At 35.2% G+C, this 22,949-nt stretch overlaps 2 protein-coding genes and 1 long non-coding RNA gene across 5 annotated transcripts in view; 1 reads left to right on the top strand and 2 right to left on the bottom strand.

The window, feature by feature from the left end:
- The window catches only part of LOC145739058 (uncharacterized), a 239,962-nt gene that overhangs the window by 173,315 nt on the left and 43,698 nt on the right, over positions 1–22,949 (bottom strand). The window lies entirely within an intron of this gene.
- Positions 4,748–5,534, top strand: LOC145738862 (odorant receptor 30a-like). The gene is made up of 4 exons (XM_081993982.1): positions 4,748–4,821; positions 4,876–4,975; positions 5,029–5,127; positions 5,177–5,534. Exons 1-4 carry the CDS (start codon positions 4,748–4,750, stop codon positions 5,339–5,341), a joined length of 438 nt encoding a protein of 145 aa, XP_081850108.1. The 3' UTR covers positions 5,342–5,534.
- On the bottom strand, positions 8,213–22,829 carry Cul4 (cullin 4). 3 transcript variants are annotated; one of them, XM_081993385.1, is made up of 10 exons: positions 22,680–22,829; positions 22,334–22,563; positions 21,796–22,268; positions 15,742–15,921; positions 14,943–15,683; positions 9,376–9,678; positions 9,078–9,317; positions 8,897–9,022; positions 8,690–8,842; positions 8,213–8,623 (listed from the first exon to the last, which is right to left on the bottom strand). In XM_081993385.1, exons 2-10 carry the CDS (start codon positions 22,458–22,460, stop codon positions 8,528–8,530), a joined length of 2,439 nt encoding a protein of 812 aa, XP_081849511.1. In that variant the 5' UTR covers positions 22,461–22,563; positions 22,680–22,829; the 3' UTR covers positions 8,213–8,527. The 3 variants fall into 3 exon arrangements, with proteins under 3 accessions (XP_081849511.1, XP_081849512.1, XP_081849513.1); XM_081993386.1 differs by having other exon boundaries at positions 22,334–22,576; positions 22,680–22,819; XM_081993387.1 differs by lacking the exon at positions 15,742–15,921.

The raw sequence follows: 22,949 nt of genomic DNA, 5'->3' as shown, positions 1-22,949 counted from the left end.
TTTTTATAGTTTAGTTTGTTGTTGTCACTGTATTTAGCTTAGCTCATGGACATGTCCCGTAAATAAATAAATAAAATAATTTCGGAAAGGTTGTTATGTGCGGAGATTTTCTGCTAAGTACTAGGTGTTCCACTAACAAAGGTCATATCTCGAAAAGTATAATAGATACAGCTTTAAAAAAAAAACGATCTGACTAATGTGGCTAAGAGAAAATGCTGGAAATATTTATATTTATATTATCATAAAGCAGTATGCAGCATCTTAACTGTGGACATGCATGCTTTAAAAGTGAGTGCGATAACTAACTAATAGACTATCTCTAAAAAAGTTAAAGAGATATCTTGTGGAAATTCATTGTTGGCTCAAGTAACATGTGTAAAACTTTTATTGACTACCTTTCAAGTATGGCACTATTGCTTTCCACAGAAAATATATAACGTTTCAGTAGCTCAAAGAAATGAGGGAATATCTGCAGTTCTTACGCCCAGTTTGTCAACATTTTTAAAGTAATGCCTTAATAAATTCACAAAATGAGTTTAGAGAAATCCTCTAAAGGATGCAAAACATCAGTCTAATAAGGACAGTTTTCAGAAGTTTCAATGTTTCTAGGACTCTTACATAAATCAGAAAAGACACAAGATACCAAACTTTACACAAGTCCGTCACAACAAGAACTTCTGTTGTGTGTATTTCAACACAGTTTTAGTTTAGTTAAATAATTATAAATATTTTTTTAATGGGTTCATTTACAAAATAAAAAATAAATTATCAGTCCGATTCGACTTTAACATTAGTTTAAGATAGACAGTAAAGCTGCAAGTGTTAATGAAAAAATAAATATATGCAAATTTATATAGGTGCCACTCTATCCCAGTCTAGTCAATCAATCAACTCATCAACTTGTGGAGTTTTTAATATAACACTTTATTTAACAAAACATTGTTTATTAGTCAATATATTTACAATATTACAAATCAAATCCTGTAAGGAGCATACCTGGAACTTTTCGTCAAACTCACCTTAATTTTCCGATTATTTCGGGTCGTCTTTGGCGCGTCAAATTTTGGATACTCCTGCATCTCCGGACCTTCCACAGTTATCACCTTTTTCTTAGAGTTTGAACCAAACAGCCTGGCAGAACTTTCACGCGTAACGGTCAAAGCCATGCCAGGTCTATTTTGCCACTCTGTCAGCTCTTTCTTTTCGTCCTTAACCGCACCTCGAAGAGTTTTCCTTAAAACAGGATCTCCTCTAACGATGTTACCAAAAAAGGACGTGCTTCTCACTGTTGCTAATAGCGACTTTCCATCTAGCGCTCGCAAAACGAGGCACCAGACCTCGACTGGGAGGATTGGAAGTAGTGCTGAGCAAACAGAGACAAGTGGTACTAGTCGGTACATCTTGATGCTTAGGCAGTCGAAAGAATAATGATTAACCGGGCCTGTTGCTCTTCTATTTATACCAGAGACGTGCGCGCGCTAGCGTGAAGGAGGAAAAGGGCACTATGTTTACGTGTGCGCTAAACCATAGCGCCTATAATTAACCTAACCTTTTAATTTTTACGCTTATATTATTACAAAAAGTATTTGGAAAAATGCTTATTAAAAATCTAAGAATATTTCCAGATCCATGCAGATTTCTAGAATAACATGTTAAGTTATTTATAATAATTATAGTAAACCTGATGTCCAATAAATTATACTTCCACCTATTTATTGGCTTCTCGGGTCTTTTTTCAGATTTTCCTGTGGATTGCCCAATATTCTTGAGTATTATTCGATTTAACTCTCTGTCTATCTTCCATGAAATTTTTAATTTCGTCGGTCATCCATCCTTTCTTCTTCTGTCTCGTGGTATCAGATTTTAAAAAACGGTTGCTAACTTCTATAATTCTTATTTCCATTGTATTCCATGTCTTGTCTAGTTCAGAAATCGAGTCCGTAGAAATTGACCGTTAGAGTTAAGTAAATTTTATAGGTTTAACAGTTGAATTTCGCCGGTTGTTAAAATCAACGGCACCCTCATTAATAATATTCGATTCGCCGACGATACGGTCGTGGTCGCCGACAGCCTCCCACATCTCCAGAATATGATGGACCTCAGCGTTGAACATAGCACACAGTATGGTACACATAAACGTTGCCAAGACCAAGGTGGTCGTGTCTCCAAGGCACCAAGAGAGGCGATCCTTCAGATTAACAACCAGGCTGTGGAACAAGTGCCGTCCGTTAAATATCTTGGAGCCCTCGTCAACGAGAACAGTGACCATAAAATGGAAATCAGATCAAGGATAGAAGAGGCCAGAAGGACATTCATTTCCATGAAGAACCTCCTCACTAGTAGAGACCTAAACCTACAGCTCCGCATACGTATATTGCGCTGTTATATCTTCCAAGTGCTACTCTATGGCTCCGAGAGTTGGACATTATGCCAAGCAATGGAGAACCGCATTGACGCCTTTGAGATGTACTTGTATCGCCGTATACTGCGCATATCCTGGTTAGACAGGATAACCAACGAGGAAGTGCTAAGGAGAATAGGTAAAGGTAAAGAACTGCTGACAACCAATCAAAGAACGAAAGCTCCAATACATCGGGCACGTTATGAGGGGGGAGCGGTACGAGTTCCTCCGGCTCCTTATCGAAGGGAAGATCGAGAGCAAACGATCTGTGGGCAGACGGCAGAACTCATGGCTAAAGGATATACGTCGATGGTGCGGACGTACATCTATAAAGATCTTCAGGGGTGCGGTTTCACGAACCATTATAGTCAGTTGGATCGCCAACCTCCGTAGGGAGACAGCCTCCTAAGATGAAGGTTGTGACAATCTAAAAATTGAAAGACAAAATTCTGTTCGTTTTGAGATCAGCAAATCCATGTTGAGTAGACGTAATAATAGCATTTTAAATAGACCCTAAAAGGATTTGTAAAGTATAAGGAAGTAGAATTACAGCAAAACTTCAATGAAAATATGGGGAATTTTAGTGAAAATATCAAGGGTTGGCACCAGCACATTACTATCGTGAATTCTGTTATCCCTTAAGGAACCCCGATTTAATTTTGCCCCCGTATCCAAAGGCGAGGTCCCTAAGGTTGCCCCTAGATCATCAGATAAATTTTCAGAAGTACTCAAATCCAAATGTTCGTTTGACATATTTTAATAATGGATGCCCAGAAATTTTATAAACCGTTACGATTCAAAATAAACTAGACAATCTTCTACCTTATCTTATTTACAGAACTTAAAACTAATAATATTCTATTTGCTAGAAGCAAAACTTGAAAGTCCTTATGAGTACCCACAGTCCACAGTTCCGATCACCAGTGCAGATCACCTCTAGTAGATCTTTTCTTTGCCTGTGTGTCGGATCCTCCTCTGCTGTCAATTCAGTGCCCAAATATCAGTGAAAATCGCTCCAAACAATCAGTTGCCTGATCAGAGGACAAACTCCCCGAACTTCTTCTTTTTGGAAAATAGCTCAAACGTAAGCTGTTTCCAAAAATTTGCTAACCAAACAACGCCCTTCCAGCCTCTTTAAAGGTTTCGGTCCAAATGTCTGAATTACTGGGGGGAGTACAAACTTGGAGACAGACACCACCAGTTGCCTCTTCAGAGCTTCTTACAAATTTTTTCTCTTAACAAGTTTTTGAAGTTTTTTTTTTCAATCTTATTGAATTTCAACAATTTTTTTTTATCACTTATCAAAATAATCCGCGTAAAATATAACACTCTATACCAGTTTTTGGCATTGATTCTTCAACTTGTTAATGTTAATTAACCTTAATTCTTACTCTTATATGACAGATTTAGGTAAAAAAGTTCGTAATAAATTACAATCTCAGAACAAAAAAGTATATACATACTTGAAATCAAGGTATCATTATCCAGAAAATTTTCACAGCTATAGTTTCCAAAGTAATTTACGGTTAGGTCTTAGAAAAGAATTACTAATCAAGTTACAAAAATATAGGCCAGATTTTTGACATCATTTACCAACATGTCTAGCATTGATAACGAACAGTTCATAAAAACAGTGAAAATATGTTTGATTTTTACTGGATTATGGAAGAAGCCGCTTAAACAAAACTGGATGCTTCGTAAATGTTTCCAGTTTTACCAATTTGCAGCTCCCTCACTGTTTTATTTGATTTATCTACTAATTACAGTGGAATTGCTACGATTAGTAATTGTAAGGAGTGACTTGGAATACTTTATAGGCATTTTGGGAATAACTATCACCGAAACAAGAGTGATAGGCAGATTGATCGCTTTTAGTAAAAATAAAATTTTGAACATGTTGGATGATGTTATTAGAGAGGAAGAAAAAATCTGGAATTTGGGAGATCAGGAAGTAAATTTAATTTATTCCAGATACATTAAAAGTAGCAGGATATTTATGTTATGTCAGTTTTTTACTACGGCACTTGCAATTGGTACATTTTCTGTAACTGGTAGGTCAAATGTTTCACATTTTATTAAATAGTCTGATGATAAATTTTAGGTATCATAGGCAACTATAATGTAATTCAATACAACAAATGTCACAACACAACTTTGGAAATGAACTATTGGTACCCATTTTATTTTCCTGGCAAAAAACTGGACTATTTGGTCTTAATCCACTCTTTGAACGCATTTTTCTCTTTGTGGGGAATTATGTGTCACTCGTGTAATCAAATGATTGTCACTACTTTATTCACTTACGTTACTTGTCAACTTCATATCCTTCGACTCGAAATCAAAAATATGGATTTCGCTAATAATTCTGATCAAAAACAATCTTTAAAAAAGTTAATTAACAGACACTTGTATTTAATTATGTAAGTTGGATCCACTAAGGCATTTTTTTGGTATTTCTTTTTGGTTTGTTGCAGATTCGTTCAGAAGCTCAACAAAAAAACCAAACATGTTTTTTTAATGGAGTTTATACTCAGTTCTATTGATTTATCAACAGCGGCAGTAAATTTAGCAGCTGTAAACTACAATATAACTAAATGTAATGACGATTTTCCATGATGATTTTTTAGGAAACTTCTTCACAAACTGTATTCTACTTAGGTTATTTTGTAACTTTATTAACACAGATTCTGATAATGACTTGGGTATCAAACGAAGTCATAATAGAGGTTTGAAAATTCTCAAAAACAGTATAGATTATAAATGTTTTACTTTTAGAGCGAGTCAATTGGACGAGAATTGTTTCAAACTAACTGGTACTTACTTGATGCAAAAAGTCAATACTACGTACTATTTATTATGATGAGGGCTCAAAAACCTTTAGGATTTAATATTGGTCCCTTTTCTGTAATGACAACAGGAACAGGACTATCGGTTGTATAACTTGTATAATAATTTCAATTAACTTATCACCATAAAATTTTAAAAATTATAGTTAAGCAAGTTGGGTTAATCACTGAGATAATTTTCTTTTTAGATTGTTCGTGCTGCATATTCTTATATCAGCGTTATGAAGAAGTGAAACCTGATGACTTATTAATAATGATCTTGGTAATGTTTGAAGTGCACATTACTATGCAATATAGGCAATAAAAATTTTATGCAGCATGACATTTGTTTATCACTTAAAACTTTCATGTATAGCCTGCTTAATTAAATATTTATACACTTTATACAGTAAACGGCAAAGTAAAAATTGAAGAATGTTTTAACATGTCATTGACGTTAAATAGGTATATACAAAACAATTGAGATTTAAATTGTATTTTAAAAAATGTACAAAAAACACTCCAAATTTTAAGTTTTTTGAAAAATTTTAAAATACCATCGTAAGATGGATCTTAAAAAAGTAAGACAGGAACATGTAAACCGTTTTGCTCTATCTTCAACCGTTCGCCTGCTATACCAATTTGGATTCAGACGAGGCTTAGGAACAAGAGACGCATTAGTTGCGACTCAAGTACTGATTGAGAACTGCGACGATCAGAGAAAGGACATAATGTTGTGTTTCATGGAGTATGAAAAGGCGTTCGATAGAGTCCAACATCATAAACTGATCCAAATCCTAAATAGACTGGACATAGACCAAAAAGACATCAGATGCATTCAAAGCCTATACTGGAACCAAATGGCTGAAGTCAGAGTTAGTAACGATCTCACAGAAGCAAGACCAATTTGTAGAAGGCTCAGACAGGGTGTCTCTACACTTCTCTTCAATTTATGTTCTGAAACCATCTTTCAGGAAACCCTAGAAGAACGCAACGTGGGCGTTAGGTGAATGGTGTATGGGTCAACAATATTTGTTATGCGGACGACACAGTTCTAATTGCAGATAACATGGACCTATGGAATATCAACACCAAGAAGACTAAATTCATGATAATTACTCGAAAGCCACAAGAATTTCAAAACTCAAGCCTAACATATGAGAATCAACTAATAGAGCGAGTAAATAAGTTTAAATATCTAGGAAACGTGGCTGTGTGAAAACTGGAAATCAGACACAAAAATCAGGAAAATGCCCGCAGTGCGTTCATGAAATTCAAAAAAGTGCTCACCAATACTGATTTCGATCTTGGCTTAAGAATTAGATTTGTCAAATGCTATGTCTGGACAGTGTTGCTTTATGGCATGGAGGGATGGACACAGAAGGTGAGCACTATGAACAAGCTAGAAACATTCGAGATGTAAGTCTATAGGCGTATACTGAGGATTCCATGGACTGCAAGAAGAACCAACGATGAGGTCTTGAGAATAATCAATAAAGACCGGGAACAGTTAGACACCATTAAACGTCGAAATACACCATACCTGGGCCACGTAATACGCAACGAGAGGTACCAATTCTTGCAATTGATAATTGAGGGGAAGACTGAGAGAAAGAGACGAATCGGCAGGAAAAAGATGTCATGGCTCCGCAACGTTAGGCAGTGGACAGGACTAAGGACAATGCAAGAACTAATGCGTACCATACGTTAATAAGGAAGAGTGGACAAATGTGATCGCAAACATTCATTAATGGACACGCAGCAGGAGAAGAAGAAGAAGAAGACGGTATCTCGGAAGCATCTAAAATATTCTCGTGATTCCAGCGTTGCCGCATCTACATGAAATCAGTGGCAACAATGGATTTTTGTTCGACAACCCTAGTAACTGATGCTATTTCTTGATTCTGTTGATTAACCTGGGTAGATTTTGCTCTAATCAGTTTTTTTCTAAATGTTGTCGTTTTTGAGATATTGACGGTTATAAACAATTGAATTTTACTATTTGAAAGGCTATATATAGCAGGCGAACGGTTGAAAATATTCCTAAAACGGTTTACATGTTCCTATATTACTTTTTTGAGGTCTCATATAATAAGATAGACACTTCTTCTTCTCTTGTAAGTCACACACACAGCGGTATATCTTAACATATGAGTGTACGCAAAAATGTTCGTACAGTATGAGCAAAGGATAACAATTTTTACCTACAACCTCAGTGTCAATAGGTAACTACGCATAGTTTTCCGTTATGTAATGACCTTCTTTACGCACAGTTGTAATAAAACGCAGTTTTAAGATCGACCATAAACTAACTGCTCTAATTCTGTTTCCATTTCTTGCTTTATCAGAGTACCTATAATTAGATGGAGATCATCGCGTATTCCATTGTTCATACAGTTTTCAAGTAAATACCAGTTCGTCTAGAAACTCATCTGCATTAGGAAACACATCAAGTAATGTTACAGGAAGTGCTACTTCTAACTAATAATACAAATTCAACTGAGGTGTATAATAGCAGTAATATAAGAAAAGCAACAAAACAGATACGTCATTTGTTCTTAATAACTATAATGTCACCATAAATAATTATATTAAGAACTAATAATTAGATAACATGTTTTTGTGATTTTCTTTAGTAGCACAACGCCTATAATGTTAATACGTTGAAAATATACTTTTTTATGGAAAAACTCTGAATTTGGAGTTGCTAAAACATGATTTTACACTTTTGGTCGTAGGTATAGTACGTCACTCAAAAGCATTTTACGCACTCATATAGAATTACACAAAACTTTTTCCATTTCGTGCGTTTGTATTTTGCTTAAGTTATTTGTAATTAGTGTTTTTTTGATATTCTTACTATTATTCAACTATGTGATGATTGGTCACAAAGTAAAGCGTTTTTCTGGCCATTATTCTCTCTTGTTGAAAGACTCTTTGCATAGTATTGCTAGTATCAGTGGGAACCACATAATTAAAATCAAAATCAGTGAAAGAATATTTTATTAAGAAACTATTACCAACAAACAAATTCGGTTAGAAGTAGTACAGAACGCGGCTTCGTATAATCACAGAATTTACTTAAAGGACAAATCATTTTTACACCAACAGTAAAGCTGTATTATTTAAAACACCAAAGTTAACCTCGGATTTTTTTTTGTGTTTTGTTTGAACATTAGGGCAGTAAATCAAAAAGTCTTGTGTTATCTTTTTATTACCGCCCGCACAATACAACCAAAAAGGAAGAATTAAAATAAATTAAACACAATATTTTTACTATAATGATGATAACGTGATTTCACTACGCCACGTAGTTGTACTGATTCGGGTTGTCTTTATCTCTTTCCATATAATCGCGATCAATTAAAGATTCGATCCGTTTTTTCAGATCAGCAGGCTGCAATTATTTCAGTTGCTGAATGAATGAAATATTGCTGCAATCAGAAGGCTAAGCTAAACTTACCTTAACAGGAAACTTCAGCTGCAGGTATAATTCGCTAATTAACAAATTGTGGCTAAGAGTTTTTCTCATTTTCATGATCCTTACAATAGCAGCATCGATTTGATACTGCCTATCTTGAAATACGCGTTCCTCAGTGGCTTTTTGTTCTTCAGTCTAAAAATTACACTAAAGTCAAAACTGGCCAATAAACCACAGGTCAGAACTTACAGTTTCTTTCATTTGTATCTGGTTGATTTTAATTCTGAATAATTTGTTGGTAAATTCAGGGTTAAAGCGGAAACGGTCATCATCTTGCACATCACGTCCTTTAGGACTTTTTATTAAAACTCTTGCCTAAAAATTAAAACATTGAAAACTGTGGTACCGAGGCTTGTATTCCAAAACGTACTTTCCCACAAGCTAAAGACTGTAAAGTTCGTCTTAATTCCCCGTCTTCGATATTTGTTACTTCTTTAATATCCTCAAAAGACAGCTCATCACAGTCGTTAAATAGTAGTAGTACCAGAGTTTGAAACAGTGATACTACTAATTCTTTTGGTCCGGTCTTAAACGACGCTTTAAGAACGCAGTGACCTAATGTTGGCTGCCACTGAAGCTTACGACCGCTGTGTTTACTTAAGTAAAAGTCCTAAAAAAAATAAAATACTCCAACCGGTACATTTAACCAGAAAACTTAGTTAGTCAACCTTAAAAACATCTTGAAGTCGAACCATTTGATCAGGCAACGTAACATCCATAGGCTGGTAAGTAGGCCAATATCCCATGGTTAAAATACTAACAGTCATGTCTATCTGAGGGAGATCTCTACTGTTAACAGTTAGATGCTGTTTAAACGCCTGATTAATATCTTTACTCAATTCCATATCTTTAAACATTCCCTCTAATTTTGATGTAAACCCTCCTCCGCACTCCTGTTTAAGCTTACTCAGCATACTTTTTTCAGCATCTACACTTGCTGACTTACCAACTAACAGACGTTTAGCAAGATCCTAGAAACTCATCTAGTTTAATCTCAGTTAAAACAACTATTTCTTTTTCCTGGTTACCACAAAAAAGGTTTGTTGAGACTATTTTAACTAAGTTCGTTTAAGTCGTCCCAACGGAAAACTGGGTGCTTTAAAAACATTTTTGTATAGTTGGAATTTTACCTTTCTTACATGACGTCAGTTCTTAGCATCTCTCTTTCTCATATATACAACACGTGAAATGGAAGATTTTGACGAAAAAAGATGGTTTGTTAACTTTGTCATTTCGTCTATTCAAAAACATTGTCATTTACTGTCATTTGAACGTAAATAAATGCCAAAGTAATAATACAGTTAGTTAATAAAATGTCGTCTACCACGTCACGAGTTAAGAAGTCGTCATTGATTGCTACAATGTGTATGATAGAGCATTATATGCTTTGAAAGTGTCCTACCCTATGCTTCTTCTTCTTCTTCTTGTGGTGCCTATCCGTTACGAATGTTGGCGATCATCATGGCGATGCGTACAAAGAGGCCTACTGTTGTTGTATTGAACCATGTGCGCAAGTTCTTTAACCAGGATATCCTTCATCTACCAGGCCTCCTCCTGCCCTGCAGAATCAGCTGTAGTAAGTCATACCGCTGGCTATTTCTCATTATATGTCTCAAATATTCCAGCTTACGGGTTTTTATTAAGAGAAGCAGCTCCTTGTCTCATTCTTTCTAGGACCCTAAGTTTGGTGATATGATCGGGTCCATGGAATTCTTAAAATACGTCGATATAACCACATCTCAAAGTTTTGTACAGGAAGCTTCAGTTAGAGTCTAGGATTCTACCCCGTAGAGCAGCACCGGAAAAACGTAGCACTTCAATAGTCTGATCTTAGTTGGCAGTGATAGATGGCACTTAAATAATTTAGACATTTTCAGAAATGCAGCTCTGGCCTTCTCTATTCGGCATTTGATCTCCAGAGAGCGATCCCACGTTTCACTTATCTTGGTTCCGAGGTAAGTATATGTCTGAACTCTTTCTATGTATTTGTTATTTATCGAGAGTTTGCCAGGATGGTTGTTGGTTTTTGACACAACCATATATTTCGTTTTTTTAAAGTTCAGAGACTTTCACTGACCCCGCTCACCCGAACCATTATCTCCTGAAGACTCTCAAGGCTATTCGCAAATACTACAGTGTCATCTGCGTATCATATGTTAGTACTCGCCGTTGATTTTAATACCACTGTCTGTATCTTCTAGAGCCTCCTAGACCCTATGCTATTACAGTTAAATAGCCGCAGAAAATTTTAGTCAAATGTTGTTAATTACCAATTGTGGTTTGTTTTGATTCGTTCCTGTTCACACATCCTACATAGAGGTGTGTCCACTAGCCCCATAGTATGGAGGTGTTTCCTTAGTTAACAGTGGCCAGTTAGACGTTCATCAAATATTTGGCGGGTAGTATGCGGGTAGAGCTTCTGGAGACAACTGACGAGGCGATAAGCAGAGTGCAGAGCTGGCTGGTGTAGAAGATCACTCAACCTTGCCTCAGAGAAGACAGAAGCAGTCATAACGGCGAAAAAAACCGGAAGCTTATTACATTCCAAGGAGAGAACGAACCAATCAAACCTAAGAAATTTCTAAAATACTTATATCGAGTGATCTGCAAACATGAAGTTCAAAGAACATGTTAAATACAGAGTTCATTATGAAAGTAATAAAATGTATTTATGGATCCTATCGGTACAAATGCTTAAGATCCTTCAAAATAGTCCACAAGACTGCTTCCCTCCTGCATCAGTGCACTTGCGGAGACGAGTCTGTCATGCCTGGACGGTACTGTAAAACTCTCTTATAGGAATATCTTTCAAGAACGTTGTAGCATGCGTTTGAATGTTTTCCACGGACACCCAATGCCTTTATTTAGCACTCTCTTCAGTCGGGGGAACTAAAAAATTGGTCACAGAACTCACAGGGAGCTAAATCGGGACAAGACCACTGGGGTGCTGCTTCAGGCCAGGAATTTGGTTACGATGAAGACCGTGTGACTGGTTGCATTGTGTGCAGTACCGCAATGGTCCCACAGCAACCTTACAGTACCGATTTAGCTCCTCGTGATTTTTTTTGGTTCCCCGAGCTGAACGGAAAGCATTAGAAGTCAGTGAAAAACATCCAAACACGTGTTACAACGTTCTTGGCAGGCATTCTTGTCGAGGAGTTTCAGGATGCCTTCCAGGCTTCCAGATACGTCTCCGCAAATGGAGCATTGATGCAGGAGGGGACAATTTTAAAGAATCTTAAGTATTTGTACCGATAGGATTAATAAATATTTTTCCCAGAAACCATGAACCATGTACGTAGCGCAAATACGCGTGGACGAGGCTGTCAAGTCAAAAACGCATGTTGTACGGAGAGTTGTGCAACGGGCTCTCCTGTATGGGCTGATGGGTTGAAATATGCTAAATACAAACACCAGTTGCTATCAGTATAGCGCAAAGCGCTTCTAAGGATTGTGTGCGGCTACTCAACTATATGGACAGAAGCGAGTCAGGTTATAGCAGCAATCCCACCAATAGATTTGTTAATAGAAGAACGCGAGATGCAGCATTCAACCCAACCCAAAAATGCAAGAAAATGGCAAAACATTGCTGGAAGGAAGAAACAGGAAAAGCGCAATGAACTAAAAGACTAATTAAAAACCTCCACATGTGAGTAAATTGCAAACAGACGGAAAATTATTTTCTTACGCAAGTTCTTAGCGGAACTGGCAAAACGGACGAAAATTGCGCTTCTCTGGGTACCAAACTAAATGCTGATGTCTTGAGAGAACTGATGACAGCCAAAGAAAGCCACTGGATGGCCTGTGATAAGTTTTTAGCAAATCATTAAAAGTAACGAAAAGTAGGCTATAGCAAAAAATGTTAACTGATATGGAGAAGAACCTAAATCAGCATAAATCCAGAGAGTTTTTTATACAAGTCTGTAACCTCAAAACTGGTTTCCAACCGAATTATTAAAAAGGGAAGACCACACATCATCTCGGGTACCGAAAAAATCCTTGCAGCCTGGAAACAGCATTTCAACAGTCTTCTGAACCCAAAAGAAACAGAAAAGCAAGAATCATAAATATACCATACGGTCGACCATTGGAGCAATTAGAGAGGACGTTGAAAAAGTTAAAGAACAACAATGCACCAGGAAAAGATGGAATTCCCGCAAAATGTCTTAATAATGGAGGAAAAATACCAGCGAATACATAAATTGATTGAATGTATCTAGAGAGAAGAACAATTAATAATTCCAGTTCATAAGAAGGGAGACAAAATAAAGTGTTAAAATTACAGAGGAATTTTGCTGGTCAATGTGACCTATAATTTGACAGCTGCATTGGTGATTATCAATGCGGTTTTAGAAGACACAGGTCAACCGTAGACCAGATTTTTACTATTAAGCAAATGTTGGAAAAGACCTGGGAATTTAACCAAGAGCAGCTGCACAATCGCTTTATAGATTTCGGCAGGCAACTTATGACAGCTTAGTAACATCTAAAGAACCAATAAGATGCAAGTTGGAAATAGATTCTAAAATTATCGAACAGGTAAACCACTTTAAGTATCTGGGAGCAGAAATAACGAGCCATGGAAATCTGTATAACGAAGTTAGAGAGCAAACAATGAAGGGGGCTAGAATTTCGGGATGCCTGAGAGAAATTGTCTGGAAGAACAAATACCTTAACACCGAAAGCAAAACCAGAATATATAAAACGGCCGTAAGACCTATCATAACATACGCGGCAGAGACAAGATCAGACACAAACAGAACTCTACAACTGATGAGAACAGTCGAAATGAAAACATTAAGAACCATACAAGGCAAAAAGCTACACGACAGAATTCGGAATGAATTTATTAGGCAACAATGCGAAATACAGGACATAGGAAGGTGGGTGAGACAGAGCCAAAGATTTTGGAACAAACATATAAAAAGAATGGAGGACAGCAGACTCGTCAAAGCCGCAAAAATGTACAACCCAGTAGGAAAAAGATCACAGGGAAGACCACCAAAACGATGGCGAGAATGCTGGACATCATCCTCCGGGGAGGACATGCTGGCAATGAACAGGCAGTAGCCTACTAATATGGTTCACCATGTTAGAAAGAAAGAAGAAGAAGAAGAAGAACTTATGACAACATTTTGCAAGTAGAACTTTAGAATGTCATGACAAAACTATCCATTCCCCAGAAGTTCATACGACTAATCGAAAGCGCGTGGAGGGATACAACCTCATTTCTGATAAACACCGCACTTAATTGCTCTGGAAAAAAGAGTGCGATTTACAGCAGATGGGCCCAGATTACTGCTTGCCTTTGCGGACCACTTTGATATAGTAGGGAAAAGCGCCATAAAAGTGAAGGAACAATTTAATAAACTAGAAAAAGAAACTCACAGAGATTAGTTCTGATCTGTGACATTATCGTTGTTCTTTTCTTACTGTGTTGTATAAATGTTTTGCACTTTGTATGTTTGAAGAAACTAAATGGGGTTAGTATGGATGGTGCATTCGCGTGATGTTATAATCAGCAGATCCGTTCCACGTAAATGCACCACTCCATATACAGAATAGAACGCCTACAATGGAAAAAAAGCCCGAGCTTAGAAGTCATACTAATAATCATTTCTTGAAACTGGAGCTTCAAACAATTCCTTACTTTAAGGTAGCATTGTACCTACCTTCAATGCTCCTTCAACTGGAAATAGCAAAATGGAAGTTTTACAACTTTCTCGAGTTTACAGAATATGTCCCTTTGCGAATACCAACAAAATATAATAGAGACAGTGAATTTACATGCAGTGTTATGGTATAGAAACTTTTCAGGCAAAGTTATATTTTAACAACTACCAAAAATCCAAAAGTTAAAGTGATTGACAAAACGGAGTTCGTAATTACCTCTCAAAATTTCAATTTATGTTTAAATTGTCCCGCATATGAAGCAAAGGACAAATTATATGTTTTTTATATTATCAATGCAGCACTCCAGTGTATGTTCACAGAACAAATGTTAACAACAATGATATTAAATAAAGTTTTTCTTTTTTGGTATAGGCAGACATATTCAATTCAAATTAAAAATGGCACAATTAGACAGACAATCAACTTAACTGGAAATAATATGAAATTTTCCTCACAAACCTTTTTGGTGCGGTGAGACGGAAATCCCCACCAGCAAAAAGAAATTAATCGTCTGAACCAACTTATAAAACATAGCTCTAAAAAAACTATCATAAATAAATACCTTCTTGTAAAAGGCTTCAAACACATCTTTGCCGTGTATAAATCTAAACAGGACCATAATTTTATCCAGTAGTCGCTCTAATTCTTCTTCCGTCGCTTCTTTATTACCGGCTCTTAATTTAGAATCTACAAACTTTGCTATAAGCTCGGCAGGTTTATTAGTGCGTTGATTGATAAAATTCTCAAAAGCTTCCTTTAAAGAATTGCTGAATTTTTCATGTTTGTGAAAGCAACTGACCACAACATTGTCCATGGCATCTTTAAAATCTAACAGTTCTTGCACCATAGTCTTGTCCTTTTCCGGATCAATCACAATAGTTCGACCTTTCTTCTTGATGTAAGCATTGAATGCACTGCACAACTCAACTAACCCATTCTTTACTCGAGTTAAAAGATTGTAGAGAAGAGACAAATCTGATATTCTGTATTCAGAAAGCAACTGATCAAGACCTTTCTGTAAAATCTGAGTAACGTGTTCTCTAAGTAGCTGCTTTTCAACAACATGAATCAACTGATATTTAGTACCAGCGTCCAGATAATGTATAACTCGTTCAATTTCTTCCGAAATGCGTTTATCTACATGAGTTAGATAGGCTGGGACTTCCAATTCTTGCATTAGACGTTGACCTTCTGCGGCGTAAAGCCTTTCAGTTGCTTGCATGAATTTTTGTTCGAAAGCCTTGTCGTAGATATGAAGATCAGTTAACATTCTTAATAAGGACTTCAACAAGGATCTATCAACCTGTAAACAAAACATAAACTTTACTACCTGTTTTTGTTTTACTCAAATACTGCTATACTCCATTTTCAAACATATATTCAGTGACGTAATCCATGGGAGATATGCGGTTGCAGCGTGGAAAGGGAAAGGAAAACTGAATCCAGTGGTGTGTTGGTTTTGAGCTTTCTTTAGGAAATGGAATCCTCTGACCGACATTGTCGAACACCTTCGTAAGCTTTTTCTCAACAGCTTGCCTGCACTACAATTTAAATTTGGACAATTAACTTTTTTGGTGTATTTGATTTAACATTACTCAGGCGCCGACCATGAAAAAGAGAAATGTCAATTACATATTTAAAATTCAACAGCATTTACATATTCAACAGAAAATTACATTTATAGGATGTTCGATCAGGGACCTATTTCACAAACATACAAGTGTTGTTAACAACCATTGTAATAAAATACAACCAAACACAAGTTGGTAAGTAATAAGTTTGGCAAAATATGTAGTCACTTAAGTTTCATGAAATGAAAGTCTACTTTTGAAATAACAGTTAAAATTGTAAATTAGAGAACTACCAACAAAACTAACTAATAAGTATAACTAACTAGGATATGAAACAAGTTTGCATCTGACACTTGTTATCTAGTAAAGTGCTTCTACCTAACTTGAAAGGAAGGTAGATAGGTTTACAAGTTTCAAATATTTCCATACAAAGATGCAAAAGATGTGGTTTAGTAGTTCTTCGTCAGAAAGTGAAAACGAAGCAATAATTAAAATACATTAAAAACTGTTTAGGCCTAAAATAAGTGTTTCATTTATTATTCGAATTTAATGAACGTTTCAGAATAAATCCTGTTCAAATGAAACAACTATGGGTGTATATTGGGTACATGGTTTCTCATCCTCACGCTTTATAAACAAAAATGCAGATTTATATAACATTTAATTTATATAATTTTTAGCAATAATTTTATTTCCTATTGTTACACTTTTAGACATTTTAATTATTTAATGGAACTAATATTACAAGAAAATCCCAAAGCTAAAATAGAGCAGTCCATGTAGCAAGACTCAACGATGATAGATGGACCAAAAAACTGTTAGAAGTCAGGGCAGACCACCGTCGTGATGGGTAGACGATATACGCAGAATGGAACACAATTTTGGATGCAACTTGCGCAAAATGGATGATGATGAATATTACAAGTTACATCCACAGAGGATTCGGAATTTGAAAAACAGTTTTATCAACTTCTTAAAGTTATATTATGATTTTGTGACTACAATTTCTGTCAAAGTCAAACTCTTTCTGGTCCATAACAAGTGTAACAGACAAATTTAATTTGTCACAGACAAGTTACTTCTGAGACGCCTGTACCTAACAATTTGTGATGACAGGTGGTATTTTTTTACAATTGTTGTTGGCAACACTTGCGTGTTTCTGAAATAGGACCCTGTTTAGAGCAAATTAACGCTGAACCAAATGCCGTTTTAAAAATCTCATTTTTTGGAGCACTTCCGAAGATATCTGAAAAAACTGAAACTTTGACTTTGTGTTATTTGAAGAGCTTAAAAGCATATTTTCATTGTTACATTTTCCACCACCAACTGTGCTGTAATGATGGTTTCAAATTTGCCGCCCGACGTTTCGTTTTTCAGTAGTCATCATCACCTTTCCTTTTCCTTATGGGCGCCATTAGATTTTTAGACGACAAAATAGTGTCTTTTATTTTGATTCCAGTGATGTATGATAACATATAATTTGCTTCCTAACTAGCCAAATGTTATTAATAATGGGAGAAAAACCCAACTGTAAATTGGAATGTATCTGGAAAGGCAACAGTCGTACAGCCTGAATTTAGTGTTCTTCAGAAGCCAAAATTAAATTATTTAAACTTGCACTTAGTATTATAAAAAAATAGAAATTGGAACAAAAGTGCCCCAAGTAAAGACCTTTCTCTTGGAGACAACAACAAGCAGTTTAAAGAGAGATTTATAATTCTTGTAAAATAATAACATATTTTGTGCGGCTGTTGCTTTTCCGGATATATTTCATACTACTTTTGCTTTCAAAATTAGTAATAAAGATATTAATTTGATTATTTAATTTTAATTAGATAAAAGTAATGTTTATAAAACTTCTGGTAATCTCCAAGCCAACTGAGTTAAAAATTAGTTTATATTGAATTATTTCCTCATTTATGAAGCAAATCATAAGTTAAAATTGATGAATGAACAAAACCTTCTCCACAATATAGAGTGGAAAAGTATACCAGATGTCCAAAAGCACCCTGGACGGTTTTGATTTTTTACGCCTGTACGGTTCTATAATAAAAGTTGTAGAGAGTATCTTCGGCTATCAACTTGTAATTTTTTCAATACTGTGGGTTTAGCCATTTAGGTTTAGCATCTAAAATTCCAAAAAATTTGAATTCCGCGCTGCCAACCTTTTACAATCATCATAACAAACCATTTCATCTCTTTGCCAAAACTTATTTATAGTAATTTTAAGCAAAGAAAATAAAACGGAAAGCCTATGAAGATACTTTATTAGAAGCTAGTGGGGATAAATCTGCAAAACTGTGGTAAGTAAACCTGGTTACTTTACTGAAAACCTCATGTAGGAGATGATTATAGCCAGTTCGACTCCATGGTCTGTCTGGGTAGTGGATTTCATGATTTTTTGGTTACCAACACTTCAAATGTGATTGGCGATTTTTATCAACAACTTATTCAAGTCATAAACCACGTTTGCTTGAAAAACTTAACTAGAATGCAAATTGGTGCGATGTTCCACAATTTTCCAGATTTATCCCTACTAGCCTCTAATAAAGTATCTTTATCGGCTTTCCGTTTAATTTCCTTTGTTTTATGTATGTAATAGTTCAAAATTATTACTAAATAAACAAGTTTTGGCAAAGGGATAAAATTACATTTGTTATGATTCTAAAAAGTTGTCGGTGCGGAAATTTGTTTACGGGCCATAGTTACCGTGTGGCGGGACATTCAAATTTTCGGAATTTTAGAGGCGTTTTGCGTCTAAACGGCTAAACCCACAGTATTGAAAAAATGACAGGTTGATAGCCGAAGATGCTTAATATCCTATGTCCAGGGTGCCTTTGTGTCCAAAGGCACCCCCATCAGTTTTATGCATTCACCTCCACTGTGAGCATCCTGGACTACTACTTCACTCTAAATCACAAGTTCTTGTATGTCACTAAAATCACAATAAAACACACTATTTTTTCTGCTAAAAATTCAATATGACGTCTTTAACAAAAAGGAAACTTGACTTGGATGATGACTGCCGAAAAACAAAACGTCATACAGTAAATATACGCAACCGTCATAGAATACCTGAGAAAAAGGGTTTTGGTTTTGACCTGCTTTCGGTTTTGCAATATCTTTTCAAATAATGTTACAAATAAATAAAAACGAAAAATCAATTTCAAAAACGACGATTGGATGAGCTTTAAACTGCGCAACTTTGTCCCAATATAAACTTTTTCGTATCCCAATGGTGAGGGACGAATTTGAATTACCCTGTATATAACCTCAAATCTGTCCATATCAGTCCAGAAAAAATTGTTAAAGAGCAACAAATGCAGATGCCACGTTCCTGTATGCGGCATAATAGTGTGAGGTTGCATGTCAGCCAAAGGAATGGGAAAATTACACTTTATTGGAAACATAGGAAATGCTGTCCAATATCAAAACATTCTTAAATGTTTTGCTACCAAGCGCAAAACTGCAGCTTGCAACGTCTCTTTTTTCCGCAAGACGGAGATGCTGCCGTACGGTGGCAAAAAATTATTTTTCTGATTTTATAAGGATCTACACGGTGTTCTATTTAAAATAACAAAGTTGTTGCTACTTTCTAGTACAAACGGCAACGTGACAATGATAAAACTATCTTACATCGATACAGTGTGTATGTACAGTACTTGACAGTACCATGTGATCTATATACTTAACATCTATTTTTTTCTTTTTTAAAAATGAAACATTGGCCTTATCTATCTTCTGTTTATAGTTTATAGCATAGACTAAATGATAAATATAGACAAACAGTGACAATGGAACTGAAAATTAATTTAAGTAAGCACCGTGGCACCACTAAACGCATATTGGCGTAATTTTAAAGCCAGACGAAGCAATTCGGATCTTCCAACAGTCAAGGAAAACATCAGTTTTAATGCGGCGTTGTCTAGTTGACAAATCACATTTTTTGTTTTGTTTCCAGGCAAAAAATGACAGATTTTGTGTATTTTTTCTTTAATTATTGTTTTTTTTTAGTTATTTGTTATTAGGTTATTTTTAATATTCATCAAGGGTGATTTTATACTTAATACATTATGAATTTCATGTTTAATCTTAAAACAGTCACGTGACCATTTGTACCATAAAATGAGTCACGAGATTTAGAGTTTAAAACTAAAAAACGGTCACGTAATCTTTAAAGTTAAATTTAATTTTTGAAAATAGTCACGTGACCCGTCAAATAATATTTTGTCACTTACAGTCACCTGATCTTCAAGGTTCCGTTCTGGCATTAAGTAAGAGTCACGTGACCTTTAAAAAATACAATTTGAGTATTGAAAATCGTCATGCGACTTTATGAACTGTAAAAAGACTAAAGAGTCAGGTAACTCTTCAAATAATATTTTTAACATCTAAAACAGTCACGTTACCTTTAGGATTCCGGTTTGACGTGAACACGTTTTTAACTGAAAATGCATTATAAAGAGAGTAAAGTGTGTGTCTTTAAAAATATCAGTCTAAAATGAAAAACGAGCATGTGATCCTTTAAATAACATTTTGACATTCAAAACTGTCTTGTGACATTATAAAATCCATTTTTAATCTTAAAAGAGTCACGTGCCGTTAAAAATGACATTTTAATCTTACAAATAGATATGTGATTTAGTGTATCAGTTTAAAACTAAAAAACGGTCACGTGACCTTCAGAATTCTGTTTTGACGTCAAAAAAGAGTCCTGTGACTTTTAAAATAAATAGAATCTTTACTATCAATACCTGAAACCAGAAAATCTTATCTTGTTTAGTTTTCAAAATACGAGTAATTTAACTCAAATTTATTTGAAAAAATCAATGTGTGGCGTGGGGTGGCCAGGAACCATTCTAACTTTCATATTTCAGGATTAATTATTATAAGGCATGCAGGGTAAAATGGGAGAACATCACATCACCTGTCACCAGTTCCTGGCCTAATAGTAAATAATATCTCATATATATATAGATAAATCTGTAGATATTATGAAAAACAAACACTTGTTGCAATAAAAACAAAATTTTCTTCAATGTCCTCCCTATCTTAACAAGTTATTAAATATTAAAAAAAAAAACTGGAAGAAAAATGCTTCATACTTCTCAATTTCAGGAGAAATTCAAAGCTAGGATATCTAGGAGAATGGCTATTTTTTTTGTCTAAATGGACCACAATGTGTCTTATTATTTATAGTTTTTGTGTAGGACAGAGAAGAGTAAATATAGGCAAGGCAAAGCTAAAAAGAAATTATAAATTAATAGTTCTATCTAAACCAATAAAGTTTAGTTGAGCATGTCATTCTACTTTACCTTACCTACCTACTACCTAGAATGTTCACAGTAGTTCAAATAAATGATTGATGATTAATTTTGAATTATTTCAAACACAAGGAATAAACAAATCAACTAATAAATTCATGTATACTACAAGTATGTATTTTTCACATACTTAATTTTTCAACTCTTTTTGAAAATATTTTTATTTTCAAATACATACAACCTACTCAATAACATTGTTCACTACTAAATTGTGTTTAGCAAACAAAGCTACTCATTTACTTATGTAGTAATGTAATTTTTTTTCTGATTGATGTTAAAAGTTACTCACTGGAAAATGTATGTAAATGCACATCCAAATTAATTAAAACTCAATTTAATTTGAAAGTTTTTTTCCAGTTTTATAATTAATCAATGCCACTGAAATCAAACTTTAAAATTTAGATGCTTCTGTTAGTAGACATTTAGCTGTTTATATAAATAAAGGTTCACTAAATTACCTTAAATTGACTATCAATAACTATTTCCTTAAACTGCCTGCAAAAGAAAAAAACTAACTAACCTGGTCTCCAAGACGTTCCTTTTCAATGAGCATCAATAATCCTTCAACAATGCGTGTCTGAACTAAAGTGTGAAGTTGTATATACTTTCCAAAAAGCTCAAGCCCCATATCCCATATGGAAGTAATGTGGTTCTGCAAGATATAGGTCCGGTCTAAATACAAAAAGATGCTCCTAATCATAATCATTTGATGACAATGGGCTTGCCAGGTTTCATTCATTTTTTTCAGAAATAAATATCTATCCATGGATTCAGCTAAGAATTGTTCAATGTTGTGGGAAACATGTTGCTCTGTTAAATTGTACAATTGTTTATATAAAACAGTAGCCATGTTATGATTGCACATATTTTCCACTGCTTGGTACAGTTCCTCAAGAGAGTACTGATTAGGTTTTGCTTGCTGAATAGCTAGCACTGCACTTTTAAGTTTTTTCCATGTTTGCTCTCTGTAGTCATCAGGTAATTTAGGTTCACCTAAAAGAGGACTTCCACAATAAACATTCTAAAAGTGCACAGGGTGGTTAGGGGTGAGCACTTACTTTTGAGGTTCTTAATAACAAGTTTCTTGGCTGCTGTGGGTTTGATATTCAGCACATTATGGTTTCTATTAATACCATTTTCTGGCAAATTAGAAAAATTTGGTCTGCGATTTGCCATGTCACCCATATCTTACAGTGGATTTACCAGCACCTGCTTATCTGTATGGACAATTTTTTCTTCTGACTGCAGAGAGAAGGGTCTGTAGGTAAGTCTGAGTAGAGGTTATTTACTAAAAAGGAGCACTAATCTTTATTAATCAACACAGTTAACTGAATTGTCACAAACAGTTGAAATGGAAATATGTTTGTATTTTTATAAAACGAAACAATAATAAAACGCACTCACAATTACAATTCCATTAAAATTGATATATAAGCATAAATTGAAACATAAAATAGAAAATTTCCAACACTTGCGTTTGCCTGTACATAGAGGAATTTGCTGTTTGGAGTGTTCTGTCTTCTGTCATATGTCACCTACAAAAAGGAAGCTATTTGCACCGTCGTACTTTAACTTTAACCCTAGCTTAAGTTAAGCTTGTCTCTGCTGGATGTAGTTTAATGGTTTGAACTTGAACTTTAGGCATATTTTGGCGGCAGTATTAACCTGAGTTTT

The sequence above is a fragment of the Ips typographus genome, linkage group LG16 (genome assembly GCF_016097725.1).
Source record: "Ips typographus isolate SLU linkage group LG16, UJ_Ityp_2.0, whole genome shotgun sequence".
In the NCBI taxonomy this organism is placed as follows: Eukaryota; Metazoa; Arthropoda; class Insecta; order Coleoptera; family Curculionidae; genus Ips; species Ips typographus.
Note: the sequence above shows the minus strand (reverse complement) of the source record. Positions and strands in the feature narration are given on the sequence as shown.